Below are 20,776 nucleotides of genomic sequence, written 5' to 3'. Positions count from 1 at the left end.
TGCCCTAGGACACTAAATGTGATTGAGTTTTAAAGTATCATTATGAACTCATGGAGCTTATTTATTCGATGTGTTTAATCCATTTCGGTCATTGTTTTTAGTGGTCAAATTGTTTTATTTTTGACTGGTGGACCTCTAAGATTTACTCCTGTGTCCTTTGATTTATGCTAGTATTTTTAAAACGACTTTATTGCTTTTTGCTCAAGATTTCCCAGGCTCAGATTATACATTCTGTGCTCCAGATGTTATTTCTTTGAGGAGAACTAATTAGTGGGAATTGGAATTTATAGACCATAATCTAGGTGCTAGGAAGCTTACTCTTTCTGGGTTGTTACTGCTCCTAGATCTTTGAAAATTTCTTTCACAAAGGTACTGGATTTAACACATTTTTCAGTGTATGTTCATGTTTTTATCTCTAGGATTGTCTCTGTCTCTCTGTCTCTCGATATATATATATATATATATATATATATATATATATATATTTTTTTTTTTTTTTTTTAGATGAAGTCTTGCTCTTGTTCCCCAGGCTGGAGTGCAGTGGCATGATCTTGGCTCACTGCAACCTCCACCTGTTGGGTTCAAGCAATTCTCCTGCCTCAGCCTCCCGAGTAGCTGGAATTACAGGCACCTGCTACCACGCCTGGCTAATTTTTGTATTTTTAGTAGAGATGGGGTTTCACCACGTTGGACAGGCTGGTCTCGAACTCCTGACCTCAGGTGATCTACCCACCTCGGCTTCCCAAAGTGCTGGGATTACAGGCGTGAGCCACTGCTCCTGGCCAGATTGTATATATTTTTGGTATAAGGAAAACAGTATTAACACAATTCAATTAAGTTTAGCATTCCTTTGATGAGGATATATTTTTTCCCAGACATTATATATGTATGGTAGGCACTAGTATTCGATGCAATTGTGGCAGTTGCTTTCTGGGAAGCCATGAGACTTACTCTTGGCATCTATGGGATGATATGTAAGAAAATAAATTTTAATTTAATAAATGAAACAATAAATGGATAAAATGCAGACACAGCACAAAAAGGGACTAATTAACTCTCTTGGCAGGAGGTGTTCAAGGAGTGCTTCACATTCCCAAGAAAGGTAACATCTGTGGTGGGTATTAAAGGAAGGCTATGATATCCGTTGCATTGGGTATACAAAAGATGCAGGAAAGGGACTTTCAGATGGAAGAAAAAGCATATGAAAAGATATGGAACAAGAAACAGGACTGACAGTTTGGTGCTATTTGTGTCACCAAGATCAAATGGTGACAAGATCAAATGGAAAATGACAACAGATGAGGCAAAATCAGCAAAATCTCATATGCCAGGGTAAAGAGCCTAGGCTTATTCTAGAGGCAAATGGGAAACACTGAAGGATGTTAAGCAGAAATATGAAATGATCTAATTTGCTCCTTAGAATAATCATTCTGGTAACAGTGAAGAAAATGGATTGGGAGAGGAAATGGCAAATGTGTAAGTTCACTTTTGACTTTACAAACTCGTAAATAGTACTTGGCAAATAGCGGGCACTTAATATTTGTTGAGTGAAAAAACAAAAAGTTGTTATATGAATCAAAAAAAGTCGATAAGTCTGAAGAAAAACCACACAGATATAGAGCCTATTTTTTATGTTGCTACTGCTTGATTCATCTACTGGCTTGTTTGGTATTTTACCATAAGATTTTCATGAACAAATCAGTAAGTAAAATAACTGAATTAAAAAAACAGTCAAAGGATTTGAATAGCAGGCTCACAAAAGAGGAAGTCTGAAGGGTAACTAGTATGAAAACATGCTCAATTTCACTAGCAACAACTAGATCATTTAAATCCCATGAGATGGAAGAATATTTAAGAGTTTGCACAAAACCCAGTCTTCACCAGAATGTTGAATTGTTGGAATTCTCACATGCTGCTGGTGAGAGTGTAAGTTGGTGAAATCATTATGGAAAGTGGTTTGGCGGTCAGTAGTCATTAAGTTAGAAGATGCACATCTCTTTTGACTCAGCATTTCCACTCAGATATAAACCCTAGAGAAACACTCATACCTGTACAGAGACATGTTCAACAATGTTGATCACAGCATTGTTGATTAAACAAAAAACTTTGAAATAACATAAATGTCTATCTGCAGGAGAATGGATAAATTGTGATATATTTGTACACCACATACTATTCAGCAGTAAAAATGAACAAATTAGAGCTATGTAAATAAAACATGAAAAAAGTTTACAAAGTGATATATATATATATAGCATTATGTTACATATGTAAAAGTTAATTATGCAAAATAATATTACATATATGTAATAATAGATCAAAATTCCAAATTTAAGAGGCTAGTTATCTCTGAGAAGGGAAAGCAGGAGGGAAATGGGATTAGGAGAGGTTACACAGGAAGCTTCACCCTTTCTTTAAAAGAAAAAAAAGGTCATAAATAGATATAGAAAAATAAAAATTTTATAAAGCTAGATAATGGTCAAAAAAGTTTTTGTTATTTTTTTTTTTTTTTTTTTTTTTTTTTTTTTTTTTTTTTTTTTTTTTTTTTTTTTTTTTTTTTTTTTTTTTTTTTTTTTTTTTTTTTTTTTTTTTTTTTTTTTTTTTTTTTTTTTTTTTTATTGTTTTCAGATGATATTGGATACAAAAAAAAAAAAAAAAAAAAAAAAAAAAAAAAAAAAAAAAAAAAAAAAAAAAAAAAAAAAAAAAAAAAAAAAAAAAAAAAAAAAAAAAAAAAAAAAAAAAAAAAAAAAAAAAAAAAAAAAAAAAAAAAAAAAAAAAAAAAAAAAAAAAAAAAAAAAAAAAAAAAAAAAAAAAAAAAAAAAAAAAAAAAAAAAAAAAAAAAAAAAAAAAAAAAAAAAAAAAAAGTCAAAAAAGTATTTGTTATTTTTGTTTTTATATATTTGAAGTGTTTTCAGTGAAAAATCCTTTGAGCTTAGAGAATTCCAGAATTATCCTTATTCTCAAAGTAAAATATTTTCCTAGCATCTAAATAATTTTAAGAGTTTTTTATTTTGCAGATTTGACTGATGAATTAGCTCAGAAGTTATTTGATGTTTCAGAAGTAATTTCAGCAGCAATGGTTCATTCGTTGCCTACAGCAGTTCCAGAATCTCCTAGAATTCATCCTACAAGAACACCCAAAACACCTCGAACACCTAGGTTACAAGATCCTAACAAAACACCAAGATTTTATCCTGTTGTTAAAGAACCAAAAGCCATTGATGTAAAGGTAAACAAAACAACCAGGAATATAAGGCTTGCATTTTGTATCCTTTAACATTACAGAATGAGACGTTTTAATTTCTATCACATTAAAAAATGTGTGTTATAACTTGTAATATTTCACTTAAAAATCATACTTTACCATAGTGATATATTCTCAGGTTAAGAAATTTTTTGGTTGGGCACGGTGGTTCATGCCTGTAATCCAACACTTTGGGAGACCAAGGCAGGTGGATCGCTTGTGCTCAGGAGTTGGAGACTAGCCTGGGCAATGCGGTGGGACCCCATCTCTAAAAAAATACAAAAATTAGATGGGCGTGGTGGCGTGTGCCTGTACTCCCAGCTACTTGGGAGGCTGAGGTGGCAGGATTGCTTGAGCCTGTAGGGATCAGGGCTGCAGTGAGCCATGATCATGCCATTGCACTCCAGCCTTGGCAACAGAGTAAGACCCCATTTAAAAATGAACAAACAAACAAAAACCTTTTTTACAATTGGATAGTGTAATTAAAGACGAACAGAAAGTATAATGAAGAATCACACTAAGCTGCACTTCATTTCATCTTTGTGTCACAAACCTACCAAAGGACTTCATTTATTAAGTTTTGTAACTTGTGTGTGAGATTTTTGAGTTTTGTGACTTCATATGATTTCACAATGTGTTATCTACAGTATGAAAATGTTTGAGTTCATTTATAGTCAGAGGGTTTTAATTTACTTGTGAAGTTCACACTATTGAAACTAATCGCGATGCTTGACTTTATTTTCTTTAGAGTCCAAGAAAGAGAAAAACAAGGCATAGCACAAATCCCCCTCTAGAGTGTCATGTTGGTTGGGTAATGGATTCCAGAGACCATGGGCCAACAACATCCTCTGTCAGGTACTATATGTCTCAAACATTACTTTTTTGTTTGTGATTTGAAGTTTTTTGAAAACAGTTACTAATTAGATATTTCAAAATATTTAAAAATTAATATGTTAGCAAATTATAGAACAATGAAAATGGTACAAAGAAGCCAAAGAAGAGATAAGTTTTATAAGTATGTTAAGGAAATAATCCAGTTAGACAGTTTTTTTTTCCCATTTAAATTATTTTTCACAAATGTGAACTTTTAGATTTATAAACTATGTAGGTCTATGAAAGTTATCTTTGGAAAGATCCCAGAGTCTTGGTGGCATTTAATAAGTTCTTAGTAGATATTCATTGAGGGCATTAATGTGCTAAACAAACTACTAAAACTGTATAAATAATATGGAAACAAAGCATTATTATTTTGCTTTTTTCCCTCTTTTTTGGGAAATCATTTAGATTAGCTGATTATTAGCAGGAATTTTTTTTATAAGAAGAAATTAATTAAAAAAAAAGAAGTCTAGAGCAAATCTTTTAGAGTGCCAGTGATATGCAAAGCACTATGGTATGTTTTATCCTTCAGAGGGGTTGCAGAGGTGATTTATTGCTCATTGCTTTGTGATTCTTTCTTTTAAATAAAAATAGAGACAGAATCTTGCTCTGTTACCTAGGATGGTCTCAAACTTCTGGCCTCAAGCAATCCTCCTACCTTAGCCTTGTAAAGGGCTGGGATTACAGGCATGAGCCACCTCACCCAGCCTGTGTTTCTTAAAAACCATTTTGTGTTTATACTAGATATTTTCAGAATAATTAACTGATAGTTTTTCCATTTGAAAACTTTGGGAAAATAGGTTTTTGACTGGTTACTAGAAAAGAAGTATTAGTTAGTTTCATGAAAAGAAATGCTAGGGAGTTTATCATGCTCTCAAAACCTTGAAATCTGTCTTTTTAATGATACACATTTGATTATTTTACATTGTTCTTACTAGCTATATTGTCTCTAAAAGATAAAAAGTGTGTATGTTCTTCTGCACACCTGTGGTATACTAATAGTTATTTTGGGGTTATAAGTGATTTTTCAGTTTTTTTCCCCCAGAGTATTTCTTTTTATTGGAGCAGTATATGTAGAGATCAACAACAATGGAAAATGTTTAATTTACCTAATGAAGGAATCTTGTCTTTGTTGCTTCCAAGTTTTGGGATTTATGAATAAAGCTGCTATAAACATCTATGTAAAGGTTTTAGTGTGGATATATTTTAAAATCCCTTAGATAAATACTAAGGAGCATGATTGCTGGATTGTGTAATAAGAATATATTTAGTTTTGTAAGAAACTGCCAAACTGTTTTCCAAAGTGGCCCTATCATTTTGCATTCTCACCAGTAATGTTTCTTTTTAACCTTGGTAATGTCTTGTTTTGAAGTCAGCCTTGTCTGATATTTATATAATTATGCCAGCTTTCTTTAGATGAGTGTTTGCCAGTGTATCTTTTTCTACCTTTTTACTTTTAAGCAATCTCTTTGTTTTAAAGTGGGTTTCATGTAGGCAGCATGTATTTGGGGTCTTTCTTTGCTTTTTATAGCCCAGTCTGATAATGTGTTGTCTAATCAGAATGTTTAGACCATCCACATTCAGTGTAGTTATTGATGTGGTTGGATTTAAATCTATCATTTATTTTTCTCATCTATTCTTTTTTTTTTTTTTTTTTGAGACAGAGTCTCACTCTGTCGCCCATTCTGGAGTGCAATGGCGTGATCTTGGCTCACTTCAGCCTCCGGCTCCCAGGTTCAGGTGATTCTCCTTCCTCAGCCTCCTGAGTAGCTGGGATTACAGGTGCCTGGCACCATGCCCAGCTAATTTTTGTATTTTTAGTAGAGATGGGGTTTCACCAGGTTGGCCAGGCTGGTCTCGAACTCCTGACCTCAGGTGATCCACCTGTCTTGGCCTCCCAAAGTGCTGGGATTACAGGCATGAGCCACTGCGCCCAGCTGTCTCGTCTATTCTTCGTTCTTTTTTCTCTTTTTTTGCTTTCTTTTGGATTGAGTTTTTATAATGATCCTATTTTATCTCTGCTATTGACTTATTAGTTATGTCTCTTTTTTATTTTTTACTGATCCTCTAGGATTTACAGGTATACTTTGTTTTGTTGTGCTTCATAGATACTGTGTTTTTCACAAATTGAAGGTTTGTGGCACACCTGTGTTGAGCAAGTTTATCAATGCCTTTTATCTAACAGATGTACTCACTTCATGTCTCTGTGTCACCTTTTGGTAATTCTTGCAGTATTTCAAACTTTATTATTATCATGATGTCCTTTTTTTTTTTTTTGAGACGGAGTCTCACTCTGTCGCCCAGGCTGGAGTGCAGGGGTGCAATCTCAGCTACTGCAAGCTCCGCCTCCTGGGTTCACGCCATTCTCCTGCCTCAGCCTCACGAGTAGCTGGGATTACAGGTGCCCGCCACCACACCTGACTAATTTTTTTTTTGTATTTTTTTAGTAGAGACGGGGTTTCACCGTGTTAGCCAGGATGGTCTCAATCTCCTGATCTCGTGATCTGCCTGCCTCGGCCTCCCAAAGTGCTGGGATTACAGGCATGAGCCATTGAGCCCGGCCTTTTTTTTTTTTTTTGAGACAGAGTCTCACTCTGTTGCACAGGCTGGAGTTCTGTGGCACAATCATGGCCCACTGCAGCTGTAACCTCCCAGACTCAAGTGATCCTCCCACTTCAGCTTCCTGAGTAGCTGGAACTACAGTTGCATGCCATCATATCCAGCTAATTTTTTTATTTTTTATAGAGATGGGGTCTCACTCTGCTGTCTGGGCTGGTCTAGAACTCCTGGACTCGAGCAATTCTCCTATCTCGGCCTTCCAAAGTGCTGTGATTACAGACATGAACCACCATGCCCAGCTACTATTTTGTATTTTATGGTGATCTGTGATTAGTGATCTTCGATGTTAACTATTGTAATTGTTTTGGTGCACCATGAACCACGCCAAGATAAGACAGTGAACTTAATAAATGTTATATGTTTTCTGGCTGCTCCACTAACTGGCCATTTCTCCATCTCTCCCCCTCTTCTTGGGTGTCCCTGTACCCTGAGAGACAAAAATGTTGAAATTAGACCAACTAATAACCCTACAGTGGCCTCTAATTGTTCAAGTGAAATTAAGAGTCAAAATTCTTCAAAATTAGGAATGCCATCATTAATGAGGAACGCATGTTGAAAGCCCCAAGACAGGCTGAAAACTAGATCTCTTGTGTCAGACAGCCAAAATATGAAGGCAAAGTTTTTGAGGGAATTTAAAGGTGCTACTCCAGCGAATACACAAATGATAAGAAAGTGAAACAGTTTTATTGATGATAGGGATAGAGTTTGAGTGGTCTGGATAAAAGATCAGACCACCCCCAATATTCCCTTAAGCCAAAGCTAATCCAGAGCAAGGCCCTGACTCTCTTCAATTCTCTGAAGACTGAAGGAGGCGAGGAAAGTGCAGAAGAAAAGTTGGAAGCTAGCAGAAGTTGGTTAATCAGGTTTAAGAACTGTCTCCATAATATAAAAGTGCAAGGTGAAGGAGCAAGTGCTGATGGGGAAGGTGCAGCAAGTTTTAAGGAAGATCTAGCTAAGATAATCAATAAAAGTGGCTACATTTCTGCAGGTCTACATCTGAAAAAAAAGTGTGGCTACCTTAAACAATAGATTTTCAGTGTAGACAAAACAGCCTTCTATTGGGAGAAGAAGCCATCTAGGACTTTCATAGTTAGGAAGGAGCAGTCAATGTTTGGCTTCAGAGCTTCAAGGGACAGGGCTGACTCTCTTGTTAGGAGCTAAATGCAGGTAGTGACTTCAAGTTGAAGGCAATGCCAGGGCTCTTTTGAATTATGCTAAATCTACTAATCTGCTTATGCTCTATAAATAGAACAACAAAGTCTATGTGACAGCACATCTACTTACAGTGTGGGTTACTACAAATTTTAAGCTCACTGTTAAGACCTACTGTTTAGAAAAAAAGATTCCTTTCAAGATATTACTGCTCATTGACAGTGTACGTCATCACCCAAGAACTCCGATGAATATATACAAGGAGATTAATGTTTTTTTCATACCTGCTAACACGTTTATTCTGCAGTCCATGGATCCCAAGGAGTCATTTTAACTTTCTAGTCTTATTATTTAGAATATTCATATATAGTCTATTCATAAGGCTATAGCTGCCACAGCTAGTCATTCCTCTGTTGGACCTGAGCAAAGTAAATTGAAAACATTCTGAAGAGTATTCACCATTCTACATGCCATTAAGAACATTGTTGATTCATAGGAAGAGGTCAAAATACCAACATTAACAGGATTTTGGAAGAAGTTGATTCCTACCCTCATGGATGACTTTGAGAGGCTCAGACTTCAATGGAGGATTTAACTACAGATGTGGTGGAAATAGCAAGAGAAGTAGAATTAGAAGTGGAGCCTGAAGATGTGACTGAATTGCTGCAATCTCATGATAAAACTTGAAAGGATGAGGAATTGCTTCTTATGGATGAGCACAGAGAGTAGTTTCTTGAGATAGAATCTACTCCTGGTGAAGGTTCTACGAACATTGTTGAAATGACAACAACAGATTTAGAATATTATATAAAGCAGTGGCAGGGTTTGAGAGGACTGACTCCAATTTTGAAAGGAGTTCTACTGTGGGTAAAATGCTATCAGGACAGCAACCATGCTACAGAGAAATCTTTTGGGAACAGAAGAGTCAATCAATGTAGCAAATTTCATTGTTGTCTTATTTTAAGAAATTGCCACAGCCACTCCAACCATCAGCAACCACCACTCTGATCAGTCAGCAGCCATCAGCATGGAGGCAAACCCTCCACCAGCAAAAAGACTATGACTTGCTGAAGGTTCATATGACCATTAGCATTTTTAGCAATACAGTTTTTAAAAAAATTGATACATAATAGTTGTACATATTTTGGGAGTTCATGTGATATTTTGATACATGCATACAATGTGTAATGATCAAATCAGGGTAATGGGGATATCAGTCACCTCAAACATTTTTCTTTACTTTGTTCTATTTTTTTCCTTTTTTTTTTTGAGACAGAGTCTCGCTCTTTCACCCAGGCTGGAGTGCAGTGGCGCGATCTCGGCTCACTGCAGGCTCCGCCCCCCAGGGTTCACGGCATTCTCCTGCCTCAGCCTCCCGCGTAGCTGGGACTACAGGCGCCTGCCACCTCGCCCGGCTAATTTTTTTTTTTTTTTTGTATTTTTAGTAGAGACGGGGTTTCACCGTGTTAGCCAGGATGGTCTCGATCTCCTGACCTCGTGATCTGCCCGCCTCGGCCTCCCAAAGTGCTGGGATTACAGGCATGAGCCACTGTACCCGGCCTCCTTTTCTTTTTAAGATTTTTTGCATACCAATCTTCTACCTATTTTGTACTATACAATATGTTGTTGTTAAGTATGGTTACTCTATTGTACTATAAAATACTAGGTCTCATTTCTGGTATTAACTGTATTTTTGTACCTGTTAAATAACTGCTTTTCACCCCCCTTTCCCCCTACCCATTCTAGTCCCTAGTAAGCACTAATCAACTCTCTATCTGTATGAGATCTACTTTTTTACCTCCCACATATTAGTGAGAACATCTGGTACTTACCTTTCTGTGCCTGGCTTATTTCATATAATATAATGACTTCCAGTTCTATCTATGTTGCTACAAATGACAGAATTCTTTTTTATGGCTGAATAGTATTCCATTGTGTATGTGTGTATGTTTATGTATGTGCATATGTATGTATGTGCATATATTTACACATATATACATACACATACATGCACATATATATACCCATATATATAATTTTCTTCATTCATCCATTGATAGACATTTAGGTTGATTACATATCTTGGCTATAGTGAATAGTGCTGGAATAAACGTGGAAGTGCAGCTGTCTCTTCGACATACTGATTTCCTCTATTTTGGATATATACCCAGCAGTGAGATTGCTGCATCGTATGGTAGTACTGTTTTGGTTTTTTAAGGAACTTCTATTCTGTTTTCTGTAGTGGCTGTACTAATTTACATTCCCACCAATGGTGTGTGAAGCATTCTCCTTTTTCTGCATCCTTGCAACATCCATTAATTTTTGTTTTCTTGATAAAAGCCATTTTAACTGGGGTGTGATGCTTTATCATTGTAGTTTTGATTTTTATCTTCTTGATAATTAGTAATGTTGAGCGTTTTAAAATATACCTGTTGTCCAGTTGATGTCTTCTTTGGAGAAATGTCTATTAGATCTTTTGTCAATTTTAAAATGGGATTATTTGTGTTTTTCTTTTTTTCTACTGAGTTGTTTGAGTTCCTTGTATATTCTAGTTATTAGTCCTTTTTTGGATGGATAGTTTGCAAATATTTTCTCCTATTCTGTAGGTTGTCTCTTCACTTTGTTGATTCCTTCATTTGCTGTGCAGAAACTTTTTTGCTTGATATAATCTCATTAGTCTATTTTTGCTTTTGTTGCTTGTGCTTTTAGCGTCTTACACAAAACATCTTTGCCTAGACCAATGGCCTAGAGTGTTTCCCCAATATTTTCTTCTAGTAATTTCATAGCTTTGGGTCCTAGTTTAAGTCTTTAGTCCATTTTGATTGGCTTTTTGTAGAGAGAGGTCTAGCTTCATACTTTTGCATTATGGTTATCTAGTTTTCTTAGCACCACTTATTGAAGTGACTGTCCTTTCTTCAATGTATGTTCTTGGTATCTTTGTCAAAAATGAATTTGCTGATAATGTGTAGATTTTTTTCTAAATTTTATTCTGTTCCATTGGTCTATGTGTCTGCTTTTACACCAGTACCATGCTACCTTGGTTACCATGGCTTTGTATTATATTTTGAAGTTGGGTAGTGTGATGCCTCCAGCTTTATTCTTTTTGCCCAGAATTAGTTTGATTTTTCACGGCCTTTTGTGGTTCTGTATACATTTTAGGATAGTTTTTTCTATTTCTTTGAAGAATGTCATAGGTATTTTGATAGGGATGGAATTAAATCTGTAGAAGTTGTTGTGTAATATTGGCATTTTAACAATATTAATTTTTCCAATCCATGAGCATGCGCTATCATTCCCTTTTTTTCGTGTGACCTCTTTAATTTCTTTTATCTGTGTTTTTTAGTTTTCTTTGTAGAGATCTTTCACTTTGGTTACACTTATACCTAGATACTTTATATATTTTTGTAGCTGTCTTGATTTCTTTTTCATTGTGTTTGCTATTGGCATATATAAATGCCACTGTTTTTAGTATATTGATTTTGTATTGTGCAACTTTACTGAATTGACCCAGATTTTTGGTGGAGTCTTTAGATTTTTCTAAATATAATATCAGATCATCTGCAGGCAAGGATAATTTGACTTCTTCTGTGGATGCTCTTTCTCTTGCCTAATTGCTCTTGCTAGGACTTACAGTACTACGTTCGATTAAAGTGGTAAAGTGGACAACCTTGTCTTATTCCAGATGTTAGAGGAAAGGCCAAGTGCTCATATGTCTAAGACAATGAGAAAAACACCTTGAACGCATTTTAGAGACTTCCCACCACAGGACCAGAGGCCTAGGAGGACAGAATGGGGCCCTGCACAACTTCAGGAAACTGCTCCCGGCATTCCAGCTGCTGCAGCTGTAGCATGGCTAAAAGGGGCCCAGATACAGCTTGGGGCTGCTGCTTCAGAGGGTACAAACCATAAACCTTGGCAGCTTCCATGTGGTATTAAGCCTGCAGGTGGTGCACAGAATGCAAGAGTTGAGGCTTGGGAGCCTCTGCCTATATTTCAGAGGATGTATGGAAAATCCTAGATGTCTAGACTAAAGCCTGCTTAGGGGCAGAGCCCTCATGGAGAACCTCTACAAGGACAGTGCAGAGAGGAAATGTGGGGTTGGATCCCTCATACAGACTCCCCACTGGGGCACTGCTTAGTGAAGCTTTGAGAAGAGGGCCACTGTCCTCCAGACCCCAGAATGGTAGATCCACTAGTAGCCTGCCCCCTCAGCCTTGAAAAGCCACAGGCACTCACTGCCAGCCCTTAAGAGCAGCCATGTGAGCTAAACCCTGGAAAGCCATAGGCATGGAGCTGCCCAAGGCTTTGTGAGCCCACCCCTTGCACCAGCATACCCTGGATGTAACATATGGAGTCAAAGGAGATTATTTTGGAACTTTAAGATTTAGTGATTGCCCTTCTGGGCTTTGGACTTGCATGCAGCCTGTTGCCCCTTTCTTTTGGGCTATTTCTTCCTTTTGTGTATTTACCCAAGGCCTATACCTCCATTGTATCTTGGAAGTAACTACCTTGTTTTTGATTTTACAGGCTCATAGGTGGAAGGGACTAGCCTTGTCTCAAATGAGACTTTGGACTTCTGAGTTAATGCTAGAATGAGTTAAGACTTCAGAGGATTGTTGGGAAGACATGACTAGATTTTGCAATGTGGGGAAGACATGACTAGATTTTGCAATGTGAGGATGACATGAGATTTGGCAGGGGCCAGGGTGGAATTATATGGTTTGGGTCTGTGTCCCCACCCAAATCTCATGTTCAATTGTAATCCCCAGTATTGGAGGTGGGGCCCGGTGGGAGGTGATTGGATCATTGGGGCAGTTTCTCATGGTTTAACTCTATCTGCCTTGGAGTTGTCATTGTGATAGTGAGTTTTGAGATCTGGTTGTTTAAAAGTGTGTGGCACCTCCACTGTCTCTCTTCCTCCTGCTCCAGCTATGTGAAGTGCTGTTCCTCTTGCCTTCCACCATGATTGTAAGTTTTCCTAAGGCCTGCCTAGAAGCTGAGCCAGCATCATGCTATACTGCCTACAGAACCATGAGCCAATTAAACCTCTTTCATCTATAATTTACCCAGTCTCGGGTATTTTTTTTTTTTGAGGCGGAGTTTCGCTCTTGTTGCCCAGGCTCAAATGCAGTGGTGTGATTTCAGCTCACTGCAACCTCCGCCTCCCGGGTTCAAGTGATTCTCCTGCTTCAGTCTCCTGAGTAGCTGGGATTACAGGCATGCACCACCACGCCTGGGTAATTTGTGTATTTTTAGTAGAGACGGGGTTTCTCCATGTTGGTTAGGCTGGTCTCGAACTCCCGACCTCAGGTGATCCGCCCACCTTGGTCTCCTAAACTGCTGGGATTACAGGCATGAGCCACCGTGCCTGGCCAGGTATTTCTTTATAGTAACGTGAGAACAGCCTAATACATCTAGCTGAAAGTTTGTTGATTTTGTTTATCTTTTCAAAAAGCCAACTTTTCATTTCATTGATTTTTTTTTGTACTTGTTTTAGCCTCAATTTTATTTATTTCTGCTTTGATCTTTATTGTTTCTTTCTACTAATTTAGGGTTTGATTTGTTCTTTTCTAGTTCTTTTAAGTACATCATTAGGTTGCATATTTGAAACCTACTTTTTTGATGTAGGCATTTATTGCTATAAACTTCTCTCTTAGTACTGCTATGCTGTATCTCATAGGTTTTAGAAAGTTACGTTTCCATTTGCATTTGTTTGAAGACATTTTGAAGTTTTCTTCTTAATTTCCTTATTAATCTGTTGATCATTCAGGAGCATGTTGTTTAATTTCCACATTTGTGTAGTTTCCAAAATTCTTCATGTTATTGATTTCTATTTTTATTCTGTTGTAGCCAGAAAAGATACTTGATATGATTTTGACTTTTTTAAATTTGTTGAGACATGTTTTGTCGCCTAACATATGTTTTATCCTGGAGAATATTCCATGTGCTAATGAGAAGAATGTGTATTCTGCAGTAGTAGGTGAAATGTTCTATAAATGTCACTAGGTCCAGTTGGTCTAGGTGTAGTTTAACTTCATTGTATCTTTGTTGATTTTCTGTCTGGATGATCTGTCCATTATTGAGAGATGGGTGTTGAAGTTCCCTGCTATTATTTGTATTATAGTCCATCTCTCCTCTAGATTTATTAATGTTTACTTAATATATCTGGGTGCTCCAGAATTGGGTGCATATATTTATAAATTGTTACAGCCTCTTGCTGAATTGACCCCTTCCTTTATCATCATACAGTGACCTTCTTTGTCCTTTTGTTTTGTTTTGTTTTGTTTTGTTTTGTTTTACAGACTTTCACTTGTTCTATTTTGTTTGATACAAGTATGGCTACTTTTTTTTTTTTTGCTTCCATTTGCGTGGAATGTCTTTTTCCATTCTTCACTTTCAGACTATGTGTGTCTTTATAGCTGATGTGAGTTTCTTGTAGGCAATATATTGTTGGATCTTGTTTCTAAAAGTTTTTAAAAATTCACTCAGCCATGCTTATATCTTTTGATTGGAGAATTTAGTTCATTTACATTCAGTATTATTATTGATAGATAAGGACTTACTACGCGGTATTTCATTACTTGGTTTCTGGTTGTTTTGTAACTCCTCCCTTACTTCCTTCTTACTGCCTTTGTTTGTGATTAAGTGGTTTTTCTCTGTGAGTATGTTTTAATTCATTGCTTTTTATTTTTAGCGTATCTATTATAAGTCTTTGCTTTGTGGTTACCATGAGGCTTACCAAAGCCATAGCTATGTTATTTTAAACATATGACAATTTAACTTTGATCACAAAGAAAAGGAAAGAATCAAGGGAAAAACTAAAAAACTCTACACTTTAACTCCATCCGCCCACATTTTGACATTTTGTTGTCTTAATTTACATCTATTTATCTTCCCTATCTCTTAACAGGTTGCTGTTAATATTTTCAGTAGATTTGTCTTTTAGTCTTCATATTAGAGATATGAATGGATTACATGTAACAATTACTGCGTTAGAGCATTCTGAATTTGTCTACTTTTACCAGTGAGTTTTATACCTTCAAACATTTTTGGTTTTGCACATCAAAGTTTGTTTTCTTTCAAATCAAAGAACTCCCTTTAGCATTTCTCGAAAGATGGGTCTAGTAGTGATGAATTCCTTTAGCTTTTGTCTAGGAAAGACTTTATATCTCTTTCCTGTTTGAAGGAAAACTTTGCTGGGTACAGCATAGTTGGTTGGCAGGTTTTGTTTTTGTTTCCTTTTATCCTGTAGCACTTTGAATGTGTCACTTGACTCCCTCATGGCCTGTTTGGTTTCTGCTGAAAAGTCTCTTGCCAAAAAAATCAGAGCTCTTTTATATGTTCTTTTATTTTTTTCTCTTGCTGTTTTAAGGATCTTCTCTTTGTCCTTGACATTTTCAGGTTTGATTATTATTTGCCTTGGGATACTCTTATTTGGATTGAATATTGATATGGTTTGGCTTTGTGTTCCAACCCGTCTCATCTCGAATTGTAATTCCCATAATCCCCAAGTGTCAAGGGAGGGACCTGGTAGGAGGTGATTGGATCATGGGAGCAGTTATCCCATGCTGTTCTTGTGATAGTGAGTGAGTTCTCACAAGATCTGATGGTTTATAAGTGTTTGATGGTTTCTCCTTCACACATACTCTCTCACCTGCCGCAATGTAAGGGTGCCTGCTTCCCCTCCCACCATGATTGTAAGTTTCCTGAAGCCTCCCCAGCCATGTGGAACTGAGTCAATTAAACCACTTTCCCTCATAAATTACCCAGCCTCAGGTATTCTTTATAGCAGAGTGAAAATGGACTAATAAAAATATATTTGGTGATTTCTGACCTTCTGTACCTAGATATTTATATCTTTCTTTAGATTTGGAATGTTTTCTGTTATTTCTTTGAATAAGCTTACTACTCCTTGCTCTTAAGTCATCATTGAATGCCAGTGGCTCTTACATTTGTTCTTTTGAGATTATTCTTTATATCTTGCAGGTGTTCTTCATTCCTTTTTTTTTCTCCTCTGACTGCATTTTCCAATAGGCTGTATTTGAGCTCACTGATTGTTTCTTGCAATGTGAGAGCCTGTAATCCATTTTCAGAAAACGTATTTCTGAGTTCCAGGATTTTTTTTTTAATTTCAATCTCTTTGTGTTACATTTCTCTGATAAATTTCTGAATTGCTTCTCTGTGTTATCTTGGATTTTGCTGAGTGTCTGTAGAACTGTTATTTTGTTCTTGATCTGAGACCTCAGGCATTGCTTTCTTCTTTAGGTTGGTCCCTGACTCTTTGCTTTGTCCATTTGGGGATGTCATAGTTCCGTGTTTGCTGTTGTTTCTTGTGGATGTACATCTGTGGCTTTGCTTTAAAAGATTTATTATTTATTCCAGTCTTTGCTGTCTTGCTTGTTTTGTCTTTCTAAGGTATGTTTGCTTAGAGATTCTTTGCAGTTGCCTGTGAGTCACCTTAATACTATTGTATATCACTGCCTGCTTTTGGGCACTAGATGGCGCCTTAAGCCCAAGTTTGCCTTGGCTCTGACAAACATTAGAGCCCTGGCTATCAGATGGTGGGGGTGGCAAAGGGGATTACCCCAACTATGTGGTAAGGCTGGCAAACGGTTTGTACCCAGAAAACTCATGGATCATGCCTCCTACAGTGTGGTCCTGCTGAACAGCCACTCTGATATGGCATCTCTTTTGGCTGAAATAAAGAGGAGAATTTCAGGGCTAGGGTTTCTGTTCCTGCGTCCCCTCTTTTTCTGTAACTGCCTTCATGGGTTTTTTTCTCCCTACTGGCCCTCATGATATTATACTTCTTATGGGTTGAGGCAGGAACAGTTTTCCTGCAAGGGAACCCAAGATGGTGGGAAAGCTGGCTGTCCTCCTCGATCTAACTTTTTCCAATGAAGAAGCTGAGTCTGGGAGGAATTTTTCATGCACAGGGCCTGGCAGATTGCGGAAAAGACATCATGCAAAGAGAAAGCTATTTCTCCTACTGTTTGCTTAGAGTTTTTCAGTTCTCTGTGGCTCACGGATAGTATCAGTCTCAGATTTGAGTTCTGGGATATTGCTGATGATAAGCTTTGTGCTAGATATTTGTTTTTGGCTTTCTGTGGGAGAGTGAAGCCAGATTGCTTCTACTCTGCCATTTTGGTGACATCATTGTCTCAATAAAGTATTTTTAAATTAAGGTATGTACTTTTAAGTTATAATGCTATTGCACACTTGGTAGAGTACAGTATAATGTAAATATAACTTTTATATTTACTGGGAAACCAAAATATTCGTGTGACTTGCCTTTTTGCAGTATGTGCTGTATTGTGGTGGTCTAGAATTCACCAGCAATATCTCTGAGACATGCCTGTATAATTCAGCTGTTCCTTGAATCATGATGTGGTTACATCCTGATAAACCCTTTGTAGCTTGAAAATATCATAAGTTGAAAATGCATTTAATACACCTAACCTACTGAACATCATGGCTCAGCCTAGCTTACCTTAAATGTGCTCAGAACACTTATATTAACCTATAGTTGGGCAAAATCTAACACAAAGCCTATTTTATAATAAAATGTTGAATATCTTATGTAATTTATTGAATGCTGTACTGAAACTGAAGAACAGAATGGTTGTATGGTACTTGAACTATGGTTTTTACTGAATGCATATTGCTTTTGTACCATCATAAACCTGAAAAACCGTAAGTGAAACCATCTTTTAAGTTGAGGACCAGCTTTATACATTTTAACTTACCACAGTTTACTTTCAAATAATTTTATCCCACTTCTTGTATAGTATAAGCACCTTACAACATTAAACTCATTATTTCTCCCCATTTCTCTCTTTGTTTCTTTCTTTCTTTTTTTTTTAAATTAGAGACAGAGTCTCGATCTTTCACCCAGGATGGAGTGCAGTGGCAAAATCTCAGGTTACTGCAGTCTCAAACTCCTGGACTTAAGCAGTCCTCCCACCTTAACCTCAAGTATCTGGGACTACAGGTGTGCACCACAATAGCTGGCTAATTTTTAAAAATATTTTTGTTGCGACAAGATCTTGCTATGTAATTCAGGCTGGTCTCGAACTCCTGGGCTCAAGCAATTCTCCTACCTTAGCCTCCCAAAGTGTTGGGATTACAGTTATGAGTCACCACACCCAGTCCCCCATTCTTTGTGCTATACTTTATTATTTTTCTTTAGACAGTTATGTGTACATGTATATACACATACATATATCTGCACATGTGCGTACACACATACACACATATAGTTTGAGTAGATAGTTTAGCACATTAAATCCTTCATATATATCTATTAAAAACTTTCTAAATGCCATTGAGAATCTGGGAGGTTTCTTTAGTAGGTTCGTAATAGATATTTGCCTGTTATTAATACACCCACACACAAACACATACACACACGTATGAAGTATTTATCCTGCTCTGGTTCTCTGATGGTTTCAGATTTATGGCTTTTTAAATTGTTAGAATACTTTTTGACTCATCATAAATTTTTTTGCCCTGTTTTCTTTTTCTCCTTCTTCTGGGTTTCAAATTACATGTATGTTAGACCATTTGATAATACCCATAGCTGTTGGATGCTCTGATCTGCTTTTTCTCCTACTCCTTTTTTATTTTATTTATTTATTTTATTTATTTTTATTTTTTGAGACGGAGTTCTGCTCTTGTTGCCCAGGCTGGAGTGCAATGGAGTGATCTTGGCTCACTGCAACCCCTGCCTCCCTGGTTCAAACGATTCTTCTGCCTCAGCCTCCCGAGTAGCTGGGATTACAGGTGCAAGCCACCACGCCCAGCTAATTTTTTGTATTTTTAGTAGAGACGGGGTCTCACCGTGTTTGTCAAGTTGGTGTCGAATTCCTGACCTCAGGAGATCCGCCTGCCTTGGCCTCCCAAAGTGCTGAGATTACAGGCGTGAGCCACTGCGCTTGGCCTCCTACTCCTTTTAAATTGTATTTCACTTTGTATAATTTTGATTGACTTATATTCAGGTTTCCTGATTCTTTCCTTAGCTGTGTCTAGTGTGCTAATAAGTCCATCAAAGAAGTATTCATTTCTGATATTGTGTTTTATATATTTTTGCATTACTGTTTGACTATTTATTTATTTATTGAGACGGAGTTTCACTCATGTCGCCCAGGCTGGAGTGCAATGGCACGATCTCAGCTCACCACAACCTCCACCTCCTGGGTTCAAGCGATTCTTCTGCCTCAGCCTCCTAAGTAGCTGGGATTACAGGTGCCTGCTACCACACCTGGCTAATTTTTGTATTTTAATAGAGACACGGTTTCACCGTGTTGGCCAGGCTAGCCTTAGACTCCTGACGTCAGGTGATCCGCCCACCTCGACCTCCGAAAATGCTGGGATTACAAGTGTGAGTCACCGGGCCTGGCCCCATTTGACTTTTTAAAAATAGTTTTCTTGGCTGGTTGCGGTGGCTCACACCTGTAATCCCAGCACTGTGGGAGGCTGAGGCGGGCAGATCATGAGGTCAGGAGATTGAGACCATCCTGGCTAACATGGTGAAACCCCGTCTCTATTAAAAATACACAAAAATTAGCCGGGCGTGGTGGTGGGCACCTGTAGTCCCAGCTACTTGGGAGGCTCAGGCAGGAGAATGGCATGAACCCAGGAGGCGGAGCTTGCAGTGAGCCAAGATCTCGCCACTGCATTCCAGCCTGGGCGACAGAGCAAGACTCTGTCTCAAAAAAAAAAAAAAATGTTTTCTTGGCTGGATGTGGTGGCGCTCACTGGTAATCCCAACTACTCAGGAGGCTGAGGCAGGAGAATTGCTTGAACCTAGGAGGCGGAAATTGCAGTGAGCTGGGATGGGGCCACTGCACTCCAACCCAGGCAACTGAGCAAGACTCCATCGCAAAAAAAAAAAAAGTTTTCTTTTTTTCTGCTGAAATTCTCCGTCTCTTCATGAATGTTCATCTTTTACATTAGATCCCTTAACCTATTAATCATGGTTATTTTAAAGTTCATTTGTGATTATGCTAGTACTGAGTTATCTGTTAAGTCTGGTTGTATTTATTACATTGTCTCCTGAATTTTATTTTTTCTTTTTGTGTGTCTTATACATTTTGACTGAATTCTAGATTATTACTTCTAGACTTTTTTTTTAATTTAAATCTTGCCAAATCCCAGTCTGAATAAATCCAGCTTTCTTTCTATTATATTTGCTCCTAGTCCACTGAATGTTGCTAAAGTAAGTCCTAGGCTTATTGATAGTAATATAGATTCATGTGCTGTAATTATAGTTAGAGCTTCGATGTTATCTGTATTTCTTTTACTAATCTAAATATTCGATATTAATTTTATCTTCGTTCTTTCCTTTTGATTGAGGAATTCTTTATCTCTGCTTTCCTTTATCTCTCATTGTTCCATCTTTTGAAAACTGTTTTCAAATTTCTGTTTGTTAGTCCTCATTTTGATCTACCTCTTTGCTTTCTTCTGGCTCCCTGTGATAAGTATGCCAGTAAGGTATATTTATTCATTGTGGAGAATTTATTTAATGATAGCTACTGCTTTTATATGCTTTCAATAAATGTTCCAGGCACTGTGCTCAACATTTTACGTGCATTATTTGTTTCTCTATGTCTTCTTTAGACAATAAGTTCTTTAATATAAATAACTTCTCAGTACCTGTCATACTTTGCAGTCAATAAATAACTACATGAATGAAACTACCGATTCCATATAGAGACAGGGAATTTTATGGCTGTAAATGCCTACATTTAAAAAAGAAAAAAGATCCGAAATTGGCAACCTAGCTTTATACTTTAAGGAACTAGAAAAAGAAGAGCAAACTAAACTCAAAATAATAGAGAAAATCAAGGAAACTAAAAGTTGATTCTTTGAAGAGATCAACAAAAT

At 37.1% G+C, this 20,776-nt stretch overlaps 1 protein-coding gene across 5 annotated transcripts in view; it reads left to right on the top strand.

Moving 5' to 3' along the window:
* Positions 1-20,776, top strand: part of LARP1B (La ribonucleoprotein 1B) — a 147,387-nt gene that overhangs the window by 110,611 nt on the left and 16,000 nt on the right. For 4 of the 5 annotated variants that reach the window (XM_030815711.1, XM_030815713.1, XM_030815712.1 and 1 more), the window contains 2 exons: positions 3,018-3,229; positions 3,993-4,099. In XM_030815711.1, the coding sequence (XP_030671571.1) occupies positions 3,018-3,229; positions 3,993-4,099 (319 nt within the window). Of the gene's footprint in view, positions 1-3,017; positions 3,230-3,992; positions 4,100-20,776 lie in introns of those variants that run through there. The other variant, XM_030815716.1, reaches the window with a different exon arrangement.

Source organism: Nomascus leucogenys, chromosome 7b (genome assembly GCF_006542625.1).
Source record: "Nomascus leucogenys isolate Asia chromosome 7b, Asia_NLE_v1, whole genome shotgun sequence".
NCBI lineage: Eukaryota > Metazoa > Chordata > Mammalia > Primates > Hylobatidae > Nomascus > Nomascus leucogenys.
Note: the sequence above shows the minus strand (reverse complement) of the source record. Positions and strands in the feature narration are given on the sequence as shown.